This window comes from Pistacia vera, unplaced genomic scaffold (genome assembly GCF_008641045.1).
Source record: "Pistacia vera cultivar Batoury unplaced genomic scaffold, PisVer_v2 Contig197, whole genome shotgun sequence".
Lineage (NCBI taxonomy): Eukaryota > Viridiplantae > Streptophyta > Magnoliopsida > Sapindales > Anacardiaceae > Pistacia > Pistacia vera.
The window spans coordinates 463715-481107 of record NW_022195998.1 but is presented as its reverse complement, the minus strand read 5'-3'; the positions used below and the strand labels follow the sequence as shown (position 1 = coordinate 481107).

Here is a 17393-nt window from a genome sequence, read left to right as displayed (position 1 = left end):
CACAATCATAAAGGAATTTCAGCATATTCAACAACACTATATACTGATTCTGGTATGTGCTTTTTTTTGTGCAAGTGGAAGATGCAAAGGTTTTCTCTTAGCGGAATCACATTAGTTGTGTTCATTTAATAATCTGGTTTCGGTCGATGATGCATTCCAATGCTCACACGTGAAGATAAGATCAGAAAAGATTATTTGTGAAAGTTGGCACGTGTAGTTAATCTGCTGAAAAATATACAAGACAGGAAAATATTATTTGTTAGAAGTTTGCACATGAAGATAAGCTGGTGAATAATATAAACGACAAGGAAAACATTATTTCTTATAAATTGGCACATGAACATAAGCTGGTGAATAAATAAATAAATATTTGAAATTTGGCACGTGATTAGCTGGTGAAAAAATATTAAAAAACCAAAAAACAAAAAAAAAAAAGGATTGTTTCATTAGTGATGTTTAGCCCAGACCCCAGAGCAACCAGGAAATGGAAGGCTGTGACCATGGGAAGCCCACTAAGTAGCCCAATAGTAGCAAATCATGAGTCTGGATCCCGACTCTTTGATGAGATGTCTGGCCCACCCAAACCAACCAATGGAAGGGAATAATAAAATATGAAACTTTGACTTCAAATTCAATACTCAAAACCTACCAATTAATAATTATTAAAATAAACCCAGCACCACAAGTGAGACTGATCATTATATTAGAGACACACACGCACACTGTCCTTGCCAAACCTATCACACCTACCCAAAAGTTTCTGGTCTTAAACAAACCATTCTTCTTTGTGTTTGATTAACATAAATAATTATTTTCAGAGTAAATTGCTTTTTCCCACTCAAGGTTTTCGACATTTTTTTCACCTAAAAAGTTTCAAAGTCGTTTTCCTACCTAAAGTTCATATTTTGTTACTATTTAAAATCGGTTTTAATAGTAAAAATTCTTCTTGGCACTATCATTTGAATCTCTGTTCTCCTCTCTATAAAACTTCACTCACACTGACAGTTGATTTCTCACCAATTATTGATCACTGTAAAACTAGCGAAAAATATTCAATCGATTATTGTCATTTGATTTATTGGTCTCAACTCTATAAAAACTCTCTTACCTTACTCCTAATAACTCGTAGAACGTTGATTGAGAAAGTAAAATATATTTTAAATATTAACGAATTATAATCGCTTGAATAAGAAAGTGATATTTTCCAACTTCAAACTTGGGTGGGAAAAGCCGTTTACTCTTATTTTCAATAATTAAAGTCATCAAGTTCCATCTTAAGACCAATAACACTACGGACACCGAAAAAGTTATACCGAAATTCTGTATCAGCCTACGTGTAATGCATGTCTGAATTTTTTTATAATTTTTTTCTAGTGAATGGCCGTCCATATAATATGGATGGGCGTCCATATGAGTGAACGATCCTCCAAATTTGATGGTTGGCCGTTCACTAAAAAAAATTATAAAAAAATTTAGATGTACATTACACGTAAACCGATACAAAATTTTGGTACAACTTTTTCGGTGTACGTAGTATTATTGATCTTAAGACTGTGCAGGGTCAGAAAATACAACAAAATTAAATGAAAAATAATCATTTTTAATTAAGGAAAAACAATTAAAATTATTTTTGTAAATATAAAATTCGAATATTTCACCAGTTATGTCTTGCCAAGTCAGCAACTCAAAATTACGAAAAACACATTAGGTGGCGATAGGCAGCCTCTCTCCTGGTCTAATACGCACAAGGGAGTTGGTAAGACTTGACACAGTGCAATACAAAGCCGTACATCTGCACCCCTTACCAACCACATTTTGGCATATGAATAATACTTTGGGTACTAATGAATGAGTATTAATATGTATACTAACTAAAGTATAGTATTCGGATAGGTATGCCAAGAGTGATGCTATGGGTACTAATGGATGAGTACTAATATGTGTACTAATTAAAGCATAGTATTCGTATTATGTGTATAATACGAATACTATGCTTTAATTAGTACACATATTAGTACTCATCTATTAGTACCCATAGCATCACTCTTGGCATACCTATCCGAATAAACGCCCAATGTACAATCACTCATAGCACAGCCTATGAACATTTCCGACATTAAATAGATATTCAGGGACTTTTTGGTATATTCCTACATCACCATCCTTTTCAATTAGGCTAAGGCTTGAGTTGGTTGGTGACACCTTCCACTGAGTCAAATATAACAACCACAAACAACAACACCCAGCACACACCTAATAAAACTACTTCGTTACATTTCGTTTCCTCTTTTAATTCCAGCCCATTTCAGGAAGACAATCTGAGGAGACATGGCGCAAGTTAGCAAAATTTGTAGTGGAACACAAAACGCCATCTTTTCTTCCCCAAATCTTTCAAAAGGCCACCAGCCAAAATCAGTTTTCTCAGTTTCGTTTAGACCACAGAGCAAAGGCTGTTCCAATTCTTGGGGTTTGAAACACAATGTTAGATTGGGTAATCATGCAATTCGCACAGTTAAGGTTTCAGCTTCAGTCGGTACCGCTGAGAAGCCATCAAGTGTATCCGAGATTGTGTTGCAGCCTATCAATGAGATTTCGGGTACAATCAAATTGCCGGGTTCCAAGTCGCTCTCCAATAGGATTCTCCTCCTCGCCGCCCTCTCTGAGGTTTTTCTTTTTTAACAACTATTTTGAAATTACTTTTTTTGTTTTTTTTAATTAATTCTCAGAAGATGTATAGAAGTTGATTGAATTTAAACACACCGGGACTGGATAGATTAGTTTGTACCATTGTCGTCCAAAGAAAGATAATAGAATTATATCACCTGTACCTTTTCTGATCAATGGAAGTACATAGGGAGAGAAATGTGATTTTTAATACTTTGGTCGTGGAGGGGCTTAATTATACCAGTGACTATTTAATTTTCGCTCAAACTAAAAGCTAGGATATTATTGTATCTACATAGAGTTATGGGTTGTCATGTGTAATCTCAATTAGGGAATGTTGAAAAAGAAAAAGAGCCACCATAGATATTGTCTGTGTGCTTAGCTCTTGTAATTCCCTTATTCTTATGTGTTTTCTTAGAACATATTTGGATATAGTGATTAATATATATTGGTTTATAATTATTTTCTTATTCTCAATTAACTTGGAAGAGTGTATTGGTTGAAATTTATTTGATCATTTGACTGTGCAGGGAACAACTGTGGTAGACAACTTGTTGGAAAGTGATGATATTTTCCACATGCTTGTTGCCTTGAAAAAACTAGGATTGAATGTAGAAGAGGACAGTGCAAATAGACGAGCAATTGTGGAAGGCTGCGGTGGTCTGTTTCCAGTTGCTAAAGAATCGAAAGGTGAAGTTGAACTGTTCCTTGGAAATGCGGGGACAGCAATGCGTCCATTGACTGCTGCAGTAACTGCTGCTGGTGGCAATTTGAGGTCTGTCTAATATTTACTTGAAAATGAATGTTGTAATGTTCAGTACTAGTAATTTTGAGGTTTTGATGAAACAGTTACTCTTTAAATAGTTGGTCTGTGGTTCACACAGATAGTTGACAATGGTAGCTTTATAAATTATTATAATAATAGAGGATTTTCAGGCAATTTGATTTGATTAATAGTATGCACATACAAACTTTTATTCAGGACTAATATATGATGCACTTCAGTCAATATTGTTCCTAAGTTTCCCAAATTTGATTACATCAGATTATGAGTAACAATTTCCAAAGAAAGGTAAAATCATTTTTATAATCAACCGGTGCCACGCTTCTCTTTGTTATTTGTTACTTGTTAGAGTTATGCAATCCATTGCAACAGTAGCTTTTAACTAACTTCTGTATGGGGAATGCATAACATCTCTCCTTTCCACAACATATCATTACATAAATCTTATACTTCTCTATGGTCCAATTTATATCAGCTACCTACTTGATGGAGTACCTCGAATGAGAGAGAGACCAATTGGGGACTTGGTCGATGCTCTTAAACAGCTCGGTGCTGATGCTGATTGCTTTCATGGTACAAATTGCCCCCCTGTCCGTATCAGTGGAAAAGGAGGCCTCCCAGGAGGAAAGGTGAGGTTCACATTACCTTTTGATTGGTTTCTTGTGGCTTGATTTAGCTGGCTCAGCTCTTTTTTTAAGATTAATACAGCAGGGTATTAAAGTAAGTGGGATCTATCTCATGCAATATACGTGAATTAAATTGTCAGTCTGAAGCTTTTGCCTAATTATCATATGCATTGAACTTCTAGTTTCATATAGGGCTTGACTATCATATGCGTAGAACTTCTGTTCTTGTAGGGTTTCACTCCTATGTTTTAGATGTTTGCCTATCATTTGACCTTGTTTTTCATTCATTATAAACTTCTATGTGTCTCCCTTTTCAGGTGAAGCTTTCCGGAAAAATTAGTAGTCAATACTTGACTGCTTTGCTCATGGCAGCGCCTTTGGCCCTCGGGGATGTGGAAGTTGAGATAATTGATAAGCTTATTTCCATTCCTTATGTCGAGATGACTTTGAAATTGATGGAACGTTTTGGGGTCACTGTAGAGCACAGTGATAGCTGGGACCAGTTCTTCATCCGGGGAGGTCAAAAATACAAGTAGGTTGCTTTGATATTAGTTCTTCAGCTTTATGGAACCTGGTTGCATTTCAGGTACTGACGTATAAATCTCTGACAGGTCTCCTGGAAATGCATTTGTGGAAGGTGATGCTTCAAGTGCAAGTTACTTCCTAGCTGGTGCTGCAGTCACTGGTGGGACCATCACAGTTGAAGGTTGTGGAACAACTAGTTTGCAGGTATTTCTTTTACTGCTCTCTTGTAATTTTAGTGTGTTCTGTGACAGCATGCAATGTTGCTTTTCCAACACAGATTACTTTCCCCCATTGTAAAATTAAATTGCTCTGATGCTATCCTTGTCATCATCCAGAGTAATTCGACTCTATGTTTAGGTCCTGGATGAGTATAGACAATGTATCTGTATTAGCTGCTCACTCCGATGAACAAATTTGTTTATTTTTCCTTGTTTCTTCATTGTTCTAGGGAGATGTGCAATTTGCTGAGGTTCTCGGGCAAATGGGTGCTAAAGTTTCCTGGAAGGAGAACAGTGTCACTGTCACAGGACCACCTCGAACTCCTTATGGAAGGAAACATTTGCGAGCTATTGATGTCAACATGAACAAGATGCCAGATGTTGCCATGACTCTTGCTGTAGTTGCACTGTTTGCTGATGGTCCCACTGCCATTAGAGATGGTATGTTTTTGCCCTTTGTGAAAAATGGTCTTTAGAGCTGTAAAGCGGGGGTAGGAGAAATTAAGGTACTTGGAAAATTTTGAAGTGGCCATTTCCATGCTTAACAAGGGGCATAAGTATAAAGACTTCTCGATGCCCATTTGCTGAATTAGAAGTATAGTCTGGCCTATTCAATAGGTTCAAAATAAGGGATAATGTTTAGCTTGTCTATAGTTGATTATGACTGGTCAAGATAACCAAATATCTAGTGAGAATTGTGGAATTCTTAAGTCATTGGTTTTGCATTTACATGTGACTTAGGTAATATTGACAATCAACTGGTGGCCACCATTGTCCATACCTTTGTTTCTTTCTCAAGTCAACACATTGATCTCTTTGTCATTGGAAGACTTCACCCAGAAAGTTGAAACATCTTTAGAAAAACATATAGTTGTGGAAAAAAGAGTTCCATTCTTCATGTGCAAAGTCCGAAATATGTTTTGTCTTGAAACTTGGTGATTAACTTAGATAATATGCAATTTCTTAGAGATTTATAATATTAAATATTTTCTTGTATGTTTCACAGTGGCAAGTTGGAGAGTAAAAGAGACTGAGCGTATGATTGCTGTTTGCACAGAACTCAGGAAGGTAGGTGAACTAGTGGCTTTGGTCTAATTTTAAAATTTTGACAATGCCTGCTTTAGGATTGATTTACATTTGAGCTTAATATTTCAGCTGGGAGCTACAGTTGAAGAAGGACCAGACTATTGTGTGATCACTCCACCAGAGAAACTAAATGTGACCGCAATTGACACTTATGACGATCACCGCATGGCCATGGCATTCTCTCTTGCTGCCTGTGCAGAAGTTCCAGTCACCATCAAGGATCCTAGTTGCACAAGGAAAACTTTCCCCGACTACTTTGATGTCCTCCAAAGGGTTTCAAAGCATTAAATAGATCCTCCAAAGGGTTACAAAGCAATAAATAGATCTTCCACATTTGTTACAAGCGAGAGAAGTGAGCGAGAAAGTCTTTGCGACCCTGTCGCATGGGAAAGCAATCCTCTCTTCATTTTGCGCGTGTCTGTAATTTGTACTGATATGTATGTGCAAGTTGAACCTGTTATTTTATTTTTTCCAAGACTGTAAGTTATAGTTTACGTATTTATAATGACTTTGATTGTTTGATGCTTATCTTATAAGGTTCAATCTAAAACCAATATGAACCAAGTGGGTTCACTCCTTTGTACTTGTTAGTCCATGAATGCAAGTAGATGGATTTGTTGGTTTCTGTTTTTTTCCCCTTTTCCATTGGACTTTCCACCGTCTCCTCGTGGATGTCAGTAACGTGTCCAGCAGTTGAGTTCAACTTGAGTATGCCTTCATAAGGCCGGATAATTTTTTTATGGGATTTATTAAGAAAATGTGGGCAGAAAGGAAAATAGTTAACGATGATGAGATTATATTACTATATTGGCTATTAATGGAATACTGTACTTGTAAATAAATTTATAAAATGTGCAAGTCCAGCTTATGCACATTGAGTAGAAGGGCATGGAACATGATGCTGCCAGGTTATAAAGAAAGGAGTAGAAGGACGTGTTGTTCTTGTCGTCTTTTTCATCAGATGCTCACATGGGGTGAGTGGTAGCGGTGGGGAAAACTTAATTAATTTCTTTCTTCTTGTTTCACTTATAAAATTGTCCCTATTCAACTACATTTTGGTAGAAACTTATTGTTCAATAGTCAAAGATTTTGATGGTTGGTGATGAACACGATTTACAGTAAAATTTGATCTTCTTTGCAGGCTAAAATTCAGGGAAAAGTATTTCTGACAAGAAAATCTGGCATAATTTTCTTCAAGATTACTCTTCTTCATTAGTTTACAATGAAGAAAACTTGGTTGGTGTTGGTGATTTATAACTATAAAATAATATTGAAAACACATGATGCAAGCCTATCAATATCATTAACAACATTTGCAATCTAAGTTTGTTTGGAAAGGTGCTTTTGCCTTCATTCCAAGTTTGTTTCACCAAATTTAACTTCCTTTCTCACAGAGATTGTCTTGTCTCCCCATTCCATTATACATTCTCACTCTCAATCCCCAAACAACCACAAATGGAAAGCAAGCAGGCGCTTTGTTTTTTTCTCAACAATAGACTCTGCTATTTGTTTAACTTATTTAGTAAATATCATATTCATCCAACATAATGATCTGGCATTATAATATCCAGACCCACCGCGCATAATAATTATCACTTACCAAATATAAATTGGTTCTATTACTATATAAAGTGAAATAATGACAAAAACCAAGCCTGGAAAAAGTAGGTTTTACACCTGTAATCGCGTAATTTTGGGTAACAAAAAAATCTGATTTTTAATCTTATCTATTTTCTTTTGATGGCTATCTTCTAAAATTTGAACTTTAAACTGTATTACACTAGAGATGAGATGATGAAGATTGAAGAAGATGAGGAGTAAATGGAAGTGGTAAACAAATTCAAAGACTGAAATCCCCCATAAATCTCTCACATGTTGCAATGGTGGGAAGTGGGAACCCCTCCCACATAATTAGCTTCAAAATCTCATCCACACCATCTCCCAACAAATCCTTTCCTTCCATGGTATAAAATAAAAAAAATAAAAAATAAAAATAAAAAAAAACCCTAAAATAACAATTCCCAGTCTCCCACACATTTGTGTAATTGTTAATAAGATAAAATGATATTAATCGACAACTTTAAACTTCGAACGTTTCTTTATTTAATTTATTATTATTTATTTTTTAAGGATTAATTAGACAAGTTAATTAATTTCCATTTGATTAATCACATATTTGTTGGACCTTCCTTTCTTGATCTCCATTACCAACTTTAAAAATTCTTCTGATTCTCTCTCTCTCCCCATCACCATTTTGACATTTTGTTATCAAATCTTGATCTCTTGAGAGCTATAAACCCATCCCTCCAACCCCAAGAAACCAGAAGATTCTCATTCCCCATTTTCTCAGTTACACAAAGAACATTTAAAGGAGATAAACAAACTGAAAACACACAGACAGACATTCACATACACACCTTTTTCTTTCTCTGTCTCTTTCTCTTTCACTTTCCTTATCTTGAAACACCACCATCCAGTTCTTAATAAAACCACCAATAATCTCTCAAACCCTAACCCTAAATCTGAATCTAACGCCAATGTCTCAGCTCAAACAAATGTCTCATCTTGATAACATACCTTCAACTCCTGGAAAATTCAAGATGGAAAAATCTTCACCCTACATTAACAGACTCAGAGTCCATTCTTCTTTAGCAAAACTCACATTTTGGTCCTTCATTTTCTTGGGTGTAATCTTATTCTTCTTCTTTAGATCTCCATCCTCAAATCCTTTACCATCTGATCCTTCCCGCCGTTCTCTTCGGACCTTCAACTGGGGTGGGCCTGCTTTTGAGAAACGGATCCGTTCTTCCGCCCGAGTTAGGGCTCGTAATGGAATCTCCGTTTTGGTCACTGGGGCTGCCGGTTTTGTCGGCACACACGTGTCAGCCGCCCTTAAAAGACGCGGTGATGGGGTTCTTGGTCTTGATAATTTCAATGACTATTATGATCCTTCTTTGAAAAGAGCAAGACAAGCCCTTTTGGAGAGAAGTGGAATTTTCATTGTTGAAGGCGATATCAATGACATGGCTCTATTGAGGAAGCTTTTTGACGTTGTTTCATTTACGCACGTGATGCATTTGGCTGCTCAAGCTGGAGTAAGGTATGCAATGGAAAATCCTAGTTCTTATGTTCATAGTAACATTGCTGGCCTTGTTAGTTTACTTGAAGTTTGTAAAAATGCTAATCCTCAACCTGCTATTGTGTGGGCAAGTTCTAGTTCTGTTTATGGGCTTAATACTAAGGTACCATTTAGTGAGAAAGATAGAACCGATCAACCCGCTAGTTTATATGCTGCTACTAAGAAAGCCGGTGAAGAGATTGCTCACACTTATAATCATATATATGGTTTATCTTTAACTGGCTTGAGGTTTTTCACCGTTTATGGTCCTTGGGGTAGGCCAGATATGGCTTATTTCTTTTTTACAAGGGATATTTTGAAGGGGAAGACCATACCCATATTTGAGGCTGCTAATCATGGTACGGTTGCTAGGGATTTTACCTACATTGATGATATTGTCAAGGGTTGTTTGGGGGCATTGGATACTGCTCAGAAGAGTACCGGTAGTGGGGGGAAGAAGAAGGGGCCAGCACAATTAAGGGTTTATAATTTGGGGAATACTTCTCCTGTGCCAGTTTCGGATCTTGTAAGTATTTTGGAGAGGCATTTGAAAGTTAAGGCCAAGAGGCATATTTTGAAGTTGCCAAGGAATGGTGATGTGCCTTTTACTCATGCAAATATTAGCTTGGCTCAAAGGGAGCTTGGGTATAAGCCCACAACAGATCTGCAGACCGGATTGAAGAAATTTGTGCGGTGGTATCTCAGTTACTATTCTGGTGGAAAGAAGGCTGCTGGTTGAAACATTCTTTTGATTGTGTGGTAGGACCTTTGATTTCTTGTTCATTATGATTCTTATGATTGTTTTTGGTATTTCTCTGTTCCTTGTCCGATTATTGTTCATCTTTCATATATTTTTAATGATGCGAATATGAGGAACATCATGATCTGCTATGTTGGAGAAGTTTTTTTTGGTTGGTGGACATTGTATCTTGGGCAGTCATGAGCTGTATTAAAAGAAAGCCAGAACCTTCTTTCTATTTTCTCTTTTTCTTTTTTCTGAATGTAATTGTAGTTTCGGCATTGTAGAGTTCATGACTGATAGAACATATGCTGATTGTTGGACATGTATCATTTCCATGCAATTCAATAAATAGCAGACATACTAGATGAATTGAACTACATTTGACTTTTATTGTAATTCTTTTGTTATATAAAGGCCTGTTGTGCTTGTGATGTCCATGATTTTCTGAGCTGCTTATGACTCATGGTTTATTGTTAATTCTTATGTACGAATTGTGATGTTAGATTCCCAGGTTAAATTTTCTAGTGGAAATCATTCTGTTTTGTTATTTCCAGGGAATGATTGATAAAGAGTGGTTCGCTGGAACTTTGTGAATTAAGAGTTGATAAACTGTTTATCGTTGGCTTCCTGAGAGGAAGGTTGTTTTACTAATAGTCTTATGTTGTTAACACTTGCCTGCAATCTCAATCAATGTAATTGTAGTCGGCATCTTAGTCATCATTTTAAGAGACTGGGCCTCATATGCTTGCAAGAGGTCAGTTTAAGCAGAAGTGTCAGTTGCATATAAATCTATTTAACGTTCTTCCTTTGGCTTGTCCATTTTAGGTTATTTTTCCATGTCATGCAGTGCTCTTTCTGAATCCTAGAAAGAAAAAGCATTTTATATCTCTTACAATATTGCTGTCACCACTGAGTAGGATTTGGGTAGCAAAAATCATAAATTTTGTTTTGCGGTAAAATTATGTCTCACTTGATGGTTGCTTCTATTGAATTATTATACTACTGTTAACCTGCCTGAATTAAAGTTGTACTCTTCCACCGGAATGCCAAATATATATCACTCCTGTTAATGCAAGGCCTGAAAAACTAGCTGCTGCCCATGCCAGGCTCCAGTGTGGTATTAAAACCTAAGAAACAACTTATTTATTTACGGCTCCTAGGGGAAGAAGATCTTTTTATGATCCAGTATGTTTGATTGCATTCAACTGGACTTTTTTTTAGTTGCAGTCCCATTCTAGTCACCCGAAGATAAAACAGTGAAGTGGGTTTATAACTACCTGTTGGTGTATTTGTTTTCCTCTGTTTTATTTGGATGATCCTGGTAGTCTCCAACCATCTAGTTTTGGGAGATTGTCTCACCCCTTGTTGTATTGAATCAAATCGCTCCAGACATGCTTAAATATGGTCTAGTTGCCGGAGGGTGAAACTGCCTCTGGTTGCGTGAAATATGATTTGGTTTTTCCTTTTCTGTCATGGGAGGCTTATTTACTTTTGTTTCTTGTAGAGAAGCACCAAATGCGAATTTTTCCTCCCGCCAATTCTTGTTCCATAGAAATTATTTTGATGGCATGTGGAAGCTTTCTCACCCTGTACATCATTTGTGAAGGTGCACATATATTGATTTAAGAACCAATTGATTACGCTCTATAAGTTCGCCGTGCGCAAAAATTGTATCTTGTTCTGTTTGGTTTCATTTCTTGGACACGTTTTATAAATTGTCAAGAGTCATGGTGGAGTTTATTTTTCTCTTCTTTATTGCAGAAATAAATCTTTTTTCTACCTGCTTTGCAAACACTATTGACATCTTTTCTGGTGACCAGCGTCATTTATTGCCAACTTGCAACGACATTGAAATTCTTGAATTAATGGCCCAGCCTGGCCCTAAAACAACCAAACAAGTACGGTACTGGCACCGCCTACAGAAATAGACTTTTTTGTCCAAATCTATGTAATTTACTTTACAGTGATCAACTCTGACTAAAATCATCATCACCTGAAAAGCTGAAAATGTGCTATCAAGGGTAAATGGAGACAGCCTGTTATTTACAATCTACAGCTGCCAATAATTACTTCACCAATAATCTGTTCACACCAGGTTCAATAGTGATGGATGTAATTTGCTTCACTACTTAGTTATGGGGAACTGTAGAGATCAATCACTCGCTTGTGCACACGGAGCTCAAACCTATATCCCATGTGTTGGTTCCTGGAAACCAAACGAAAAGCAAAGTATCGAATAAATATAGATATCTAACAGAGGAATGAATGTCCTTGGCACCGCGTGAAGTGCGTCAGAATTTTTATGGATACCTTCTCCACAAGGGCACTTCCTCGTAGTAATATGCGGAACTTCGGTGGGTATCCTAAGTGGTCCTTTCATTCTCAATCTCTTGTCCTTGGCACCGCTAACAAGATCACCAATTCACCACACACTATTAAACAAATTCAAGCATGAGAAATGAAAAATAAATAACACACCAAAACTTGTATGTAATATACCTTTCTCTAAATTCTTGACATTCTTGGAGGTAAGTGTGATCCTAGATTCCTAATGCGGTTAATTTGCTCCTGCTGTTCTTCAAAACCAGGTTTAGTAGTCTTCATTGTTGCAAACGCCATGATTCCGTTTTTAGTTGATATTTAAAGTAAGCACCATTTCAGCTTTTAAAAGCTCCCAAATAATTTTACTAATGAGATTCTATCTATTCAATTTCATTGAATAGAAAAGCTCCCAAATAAATTCTGAAACAGAAAAATTCTTCTAGGATGTTCGAATATATTTTGCTCTGATACCTTATAACATACGTAACAGAGCAAATTTTATTATACAAAGAAACGAGGATACGTCTCATGACTCGATCTCCATCATATCTAAATTTAAGAGACCAACAAACAAGATATTTACTTCATTTAACCAATAAATTACTAATGCAAAATCTGTTTTCATTTTTCTCAGCAACCAAACAGGACCAAATTCATCACTATATCTTTTCTGCTGTGTATGAAGACAACAGAGACATAAAATTTATACGTATTTAAAAGTGTCAATTCAGTCTACATACATGTAAAGGTATACGTATAAAAGCAGATACACGAGTTTTGATAAAAACCTGTGGTTTCCTTGGTATATGAATAGCACAGCACAGCACAGCAAGCAGCACTCACAACAAAATGATTTTGTATTCCGTATTCGTATAAGAAATAGGGTTTTCACTTTCCGTATGTTTACAACTACATCTTCCTCTTTTTCTCAAGGAGCCCTTCTCAATTATTTGTACTAAAATTATCCCAATAGTTTCAAAATCTTTGCAGAAGAACCCCTTTTTTAATTTTAATGGAAATTTTAAATTCGTGAAGGGTTTTATTATTATTATTATTATTATTGTCCTTCAAAAAAACAATTGATCATAAATGCTTCTACCTCAGTGCGGGAATAAAAGTGACCAATATAAATGGGGGTCATAAATTAAATCCCAGTTTACAAAGGTATAGGTCGTCTATCAGGCCACGATTCCACCTTTTCAAAGTACTTAACAGGTACCACACCATCGAAACCTTCTGTCAAGATCACCCTGTTGTCCGACATGTAAAGTTTCATTCCATCTGAATTTTCACGTCAAAAATACAAACCAAGACAGAAGAATACATCAGTATGTACTGAGCATAATATAAACATAATGTACAAGTGGGTAGGTAGGACAGAATTCTATGAAGTTGACGGGATTCAAAAAGTTTGTACCTTCTAAAGCTTTTCTGACATCAAGAAAGATCAAAACATTTACATCCCGTCTCATACCTGAAAAAAAATAAACAAGCAAAACATTGGACTTCAACAATTCTGGTTAATTCAGAAAGTAATATCCAATTGTCCGCATCGATCATGAGGACTCAATATTGAAGTTTGAAAATCAAGCTAACATGTATCATGCTCATGGATTCAATGTTAGCATCTGAGCCATACTCCTTTCCATCACTTCAAGAAGTTCAACTTTAGCTACAAGAGAAGGCTTTTTGGAGAACCAGGTAAGCTCTTCAATCAATCCAGAAATTGTTAGGCTAACTCCTATAAGCACACTCAAAAATATTTCACGTGTCCCAGAAAGAACATCATGCCTAATTATGACCACATGCACAATTCCAAGATATCCTTTCTAACACGTTTAGTAGATAGCCACTCTTCAACATTTTTTGTTGAAAGGCACAGTCCCACAAAGCACTTGTAATACACAAAATAACTTAAATGCATTAGATGCATAACATCATTTCTTTTCTTTCCAGAGAGATGAAAAAAGAAAATCATGAAAACGTATCACTATTGACAATGAGATTTCCTAGAATATCTTACCACTGATTACTTCACCGTCAGTAGGCAAGCCACTTGAGAAGTGGACATGCAATCTTTTCATACGATTCAAGCCAGACTCCAAAATAGACTCCAGATACTTCTTATACGTTCCATGTACACACACTGCCAACAAAGGATAAGAAATAAAAAGAAACAAATAAATCACAATATAACATAATATCCAAAGAATTTTTTACTGAAACTTGTAAGGAAAGAAGTATGGCACCAGGAACTTCTTCAGCTGAAAGGATTGGTTTCAATAAGCTCTCAGATTCAACAGTCTGCAAAGAAAAGAAACCCATTGCAATTGCATAAAGGAATCCAGTTAAATCCACAAATATGATATCATACATCATAAAATAAAAAAATAATCCATGTCATAAACACTTGAAAGAACTTGTTAAGAAAATATAAGAAGATACATCACCGTTATTGTGTGGCCTTGGTTTGCACGTATCAAAAGCTCCCCATTTTCCTCCAGGAGGCTAAACCGCTGCTTATTATCTTTTCTGACAGCCTGGAATCAAGCATTGAATGACGAAAATGTTCTACCAAGGCAGTTTATGCAAAAGCAAATAAATAGAAAATAATATTCACTTCTAATGCATCAACAATAAAGTGATAAAGGCCCACAAAAATAGCATCATTTTACAGTCAAGAATCAGCATCAGATAATTTAAGTCAAACTTCAATAACATAATTTTATAATCATGTCTAGACAAGAGTCATGAACTGACAAGCTTTATATAAATTTGACATTCTACGATAATAACTCTTTTCCAAACATCAAACGATGCATTTCTTAGAAAAGTTTGAGACTACATTAGACGGAGAAGCCTTTCACTACCAACCTCCCTGATGTCATCAACTGTGTGTGAGCTCAGCGGAATTTGGGCAAAGGTTTTCATATTCAGCTTTAGCAAATCCTGAACTTTGACATATCCATCACTTTGCATGTTCAGATTTAATTCTGAAGCCATATGACGCAAAATGCGTGTCCTGAAGACATTATATCAATTGATCAAAATTTGCATGTGAATTAGCAAACAAGATAAGAAATTGAATATCAGTATTTTCGTAACTTGGGGCTGGAGAGAACACAAACTCAGCTAGACTTAAACCCCCATTTGGTGAAATTCAGCCAGACTGAAAGACAATAGGTCAAAGACATAAGAAATTCCATTTTCAAAATTATCTAAGAAATTCATCTCTAATAATAATCTTATAGCAAAGCATTTATATTACTTTTGTTAAGTTTGTTTCTTTACAGACCCAAAAAAAAAGCATTAAAGACACTGCCCAAAATCTTATTTTTCACTTCTGGTTTTTGTTTAGATGTTTCAAAAACAAAATAAGGGCTTAAAGTTACCAATAGAGGAAGAGGTTAAGAAAAGATGCTGAAATTAAAATGAACACTTAAGAAACATGTCTAATATAAGTAGAATAAATAAAAAGAAGAATTACTGAGTTCGCCTAATATTTGAGCTTACATTAGTCTACCAAGTGCATCAATTTTATCTTTGCCACCGCTACCGCTACCACCACCACGACGGCCTCTCGACCTCTCTCGATCATTTTCCAAACCTTTTCCCCTACCACCAACACGGCCACCACTATACAAGAAAATTATTTGAATTAAAACCCAAAGCCTTCATCAATTAATATTTGAGACATTGATCCAACAAAACTCTATGGCGTAGATAAGATGGACTTTTCACCGTCAAATCAAAACAAAAGAAAAAAAAAAGATAATTAAAGAATCATTTATGTGGTTTTCTCTTTGCATTTCGATATTTGAGAGCAAATGAAAAGATATTAAGAATTTTTTTTTTTTTTTTAAAAAAAAAAGTACCTCCTACTGGAATGAGCGAAAGAAGCGAAGGATGAAGAGTGATTAGTACTGTCCATGAAAGGTAGGGCACGAGAGGTGGAGAGCAGAGGGAAGGCAGTAATAGGAGCAGGGAAAATATGAAGACGGCAGAAGCGTAGAATTCGGATACTACTGAAGATGTTGTTGTTCACACAACTCCACATCGGACGATCCCCCTCTGTTATGTTATGCGACCGCCAAGACGATGATGTTTCACAACTTCGGAAATTGTTTCTTTACACGTGCCCCCTCATTACACAATGCTACGTTTCGTGGTATTGCGAAAAGCCCAGCCCTATCCCTTGAGGCTAAGCCCAGCCCTATCCCACAGGCAAAGGAAATCATTCATTTCTATCTTTTCTCAGGTAATCCCGCCTCTTTAATAAGTCTAGTTAGCAAATTCGCGTTCGCATGTAAAACAAGAATTCCTGTATTTTATAAGTACAATCAAATTATATACAAATTATGTGTTATAATCATATAATTCGTGTATAATTCAACTATATTTTTGAAAATAAAATTTTATTATTTAATGAGCCAAAACGATATCGTTTTAAGTAAAATTTGATCAAAACAACGTCGTTTTATACTCAATCTCTTTTTACTCAAAGCGAAGTCAATCTCTTTTTGGCGCCCTCTCTTTTCTGCGCCTGCTTCCTCTCTCCTGTTTTTTGGCACCCTCTTCCTCTCTTTTTCTCTTGTTTGTGCCCTCTTCCTCTCTTCTTCTCTTTTTTGACGTCTCTACCTCTCTTCCTCTTCAACTATTCTTCAACAAACACCACTCTTCGTCTTATCTTCTTCTTCTTCAACTTAATGACAAATAAAATTGTTTGTTTTATTTAATAATTGGTCCGCTTCTAAAATATTTGTAATAATTGATTACAATCAAATAATATATTTTTTTATAAACTAAAATATTATAATTAAAAAAGATATAAATCATACACTTATAAGGAAAAATAGAGAATGATTAATTCAATGATCATAAAAAGTATTAAAATTATGATTAATATTACCGTATTTTTCAAAACGTATTATTGACAATATACCGTATTAAACCCGTATATACTCGTACTGTATTTTTGTCGTCTCCAAATTTTAAGACCGAATTTTTATAAACATATTTTTCACCATTTTTCGTATCATTTCTATACCCTTTTTTTACCGTAACGTATTTACTAACTATGTTCTTAAGTGAGCTTGCCAAATCACACCGGCATAAGCCTAAGCCTAAACTGAACTGATTGCGAAAGGAAAAGAGTCACTGTCCAGTGGTCTTAACTGAAGTAAGTAGACTGCCGAGAAAGAGTACAGGCTACCTGACGAACCTGACGGAACGGAATTCTAAAAAAGTAGGGCGAAGCAAGGCATTCAGCTAAGAGCAGCAGCAACTAGAGCATCCCGTCTGAAGGCCG

The 17393-nt window shown here is 35.9% G+C and overlaps 3 protein-coding genes across 4 annotated transcripts; 2 read left to right on the top strand and 1 right to left on the bottom strand.

Moving 5' to 3' along the window:
* The first annotated feature begins 2243 nt into the window (after positions 1 to 2243).
* On the top strand, positions 2244 to 6431 carry LOC116128193 (3-phosphoshikimate 1-carboxyvinyltransferase 2). Its single transcript, XM_031413893.1, has 8 exons — positions 2244 to 2664; positions 3195 to 3439; positions 3924 to 4077; positions 4392 to 4606; positions 4686 to 4803; positions 5048 to 5258; positions 5824 to 5885; positions 5973 to 6431. Exons 1-8 carry the CDS (start codon positions 2329 to 2331, stop codon positions 6189 to 6191), a joined length of 1560 nt encoding a protein of 519 aa, XP_031269753.1. The 5' UTR covers positions 2244 to 2328; the 3' UTR covers positions 6192 to 6431.
* Positions 6432 to 8167: 1736 nt separating this feature from the next.
* LOC116128194 (UDP-glucuronate 4-epimerase 3) lies at positions 8168 to 10140 on the top strand. Its single transcript, XM_031413895.1, has one exon. The coding sequence runs from the start codon at positions 8441 to 8443 to the stop codon at positions 9758 to 9760; it is 1320 nt and encodes a 439-aa protein (XP_031269755.1). The 5' UTR covers positions 8168 to 8440; the 3' UTR covers positions 9761 to 10140.
* Positions 10141 to 12881: 2741 nt separating this feature from the next.
* On the bottom strand, positions 12882 to 16288 carry LOC116128151 (tRNA 2'-phosphotransferase 1). 2 transcript variants are annotated; one of them, XM_031413840.1, is made up of 8 exons: positions 15961 to 16288; positions 15599 to 15721; positions 14960 to 15107; positions 14536 to 14625; positions 14335 to 14389; positions 14109 to 14231; positions 13503 to 13559; positions 12883 to 13366 (listed from the first exon to the last, which is right to left on the bottom strand). In XM_031413840.1, the coding sequence occupies exons 1-8, from the start codon at positions 16140 to 16142 to the stop codon at positions 13242 to 13244; spliced, it is 903 nt and encodes a 300-aa protein (XP_031269700.1). In that variant the 5' UTR covers positions 16143 to 16288; the 3' UTR covers positions 12883 to 13241. The 2 variants fall into 2 exon arrangements, with proteins under 2 accessions (XP_031269701.1, XP_031269700.1); XM_031413841.1 differs by lacking the exon at positions 15599 to 15721 and having other exon boundaries at positions 12882 to 13366.
* Positions 16289 to 17393: the final 1105 nt, after the last annotated feature.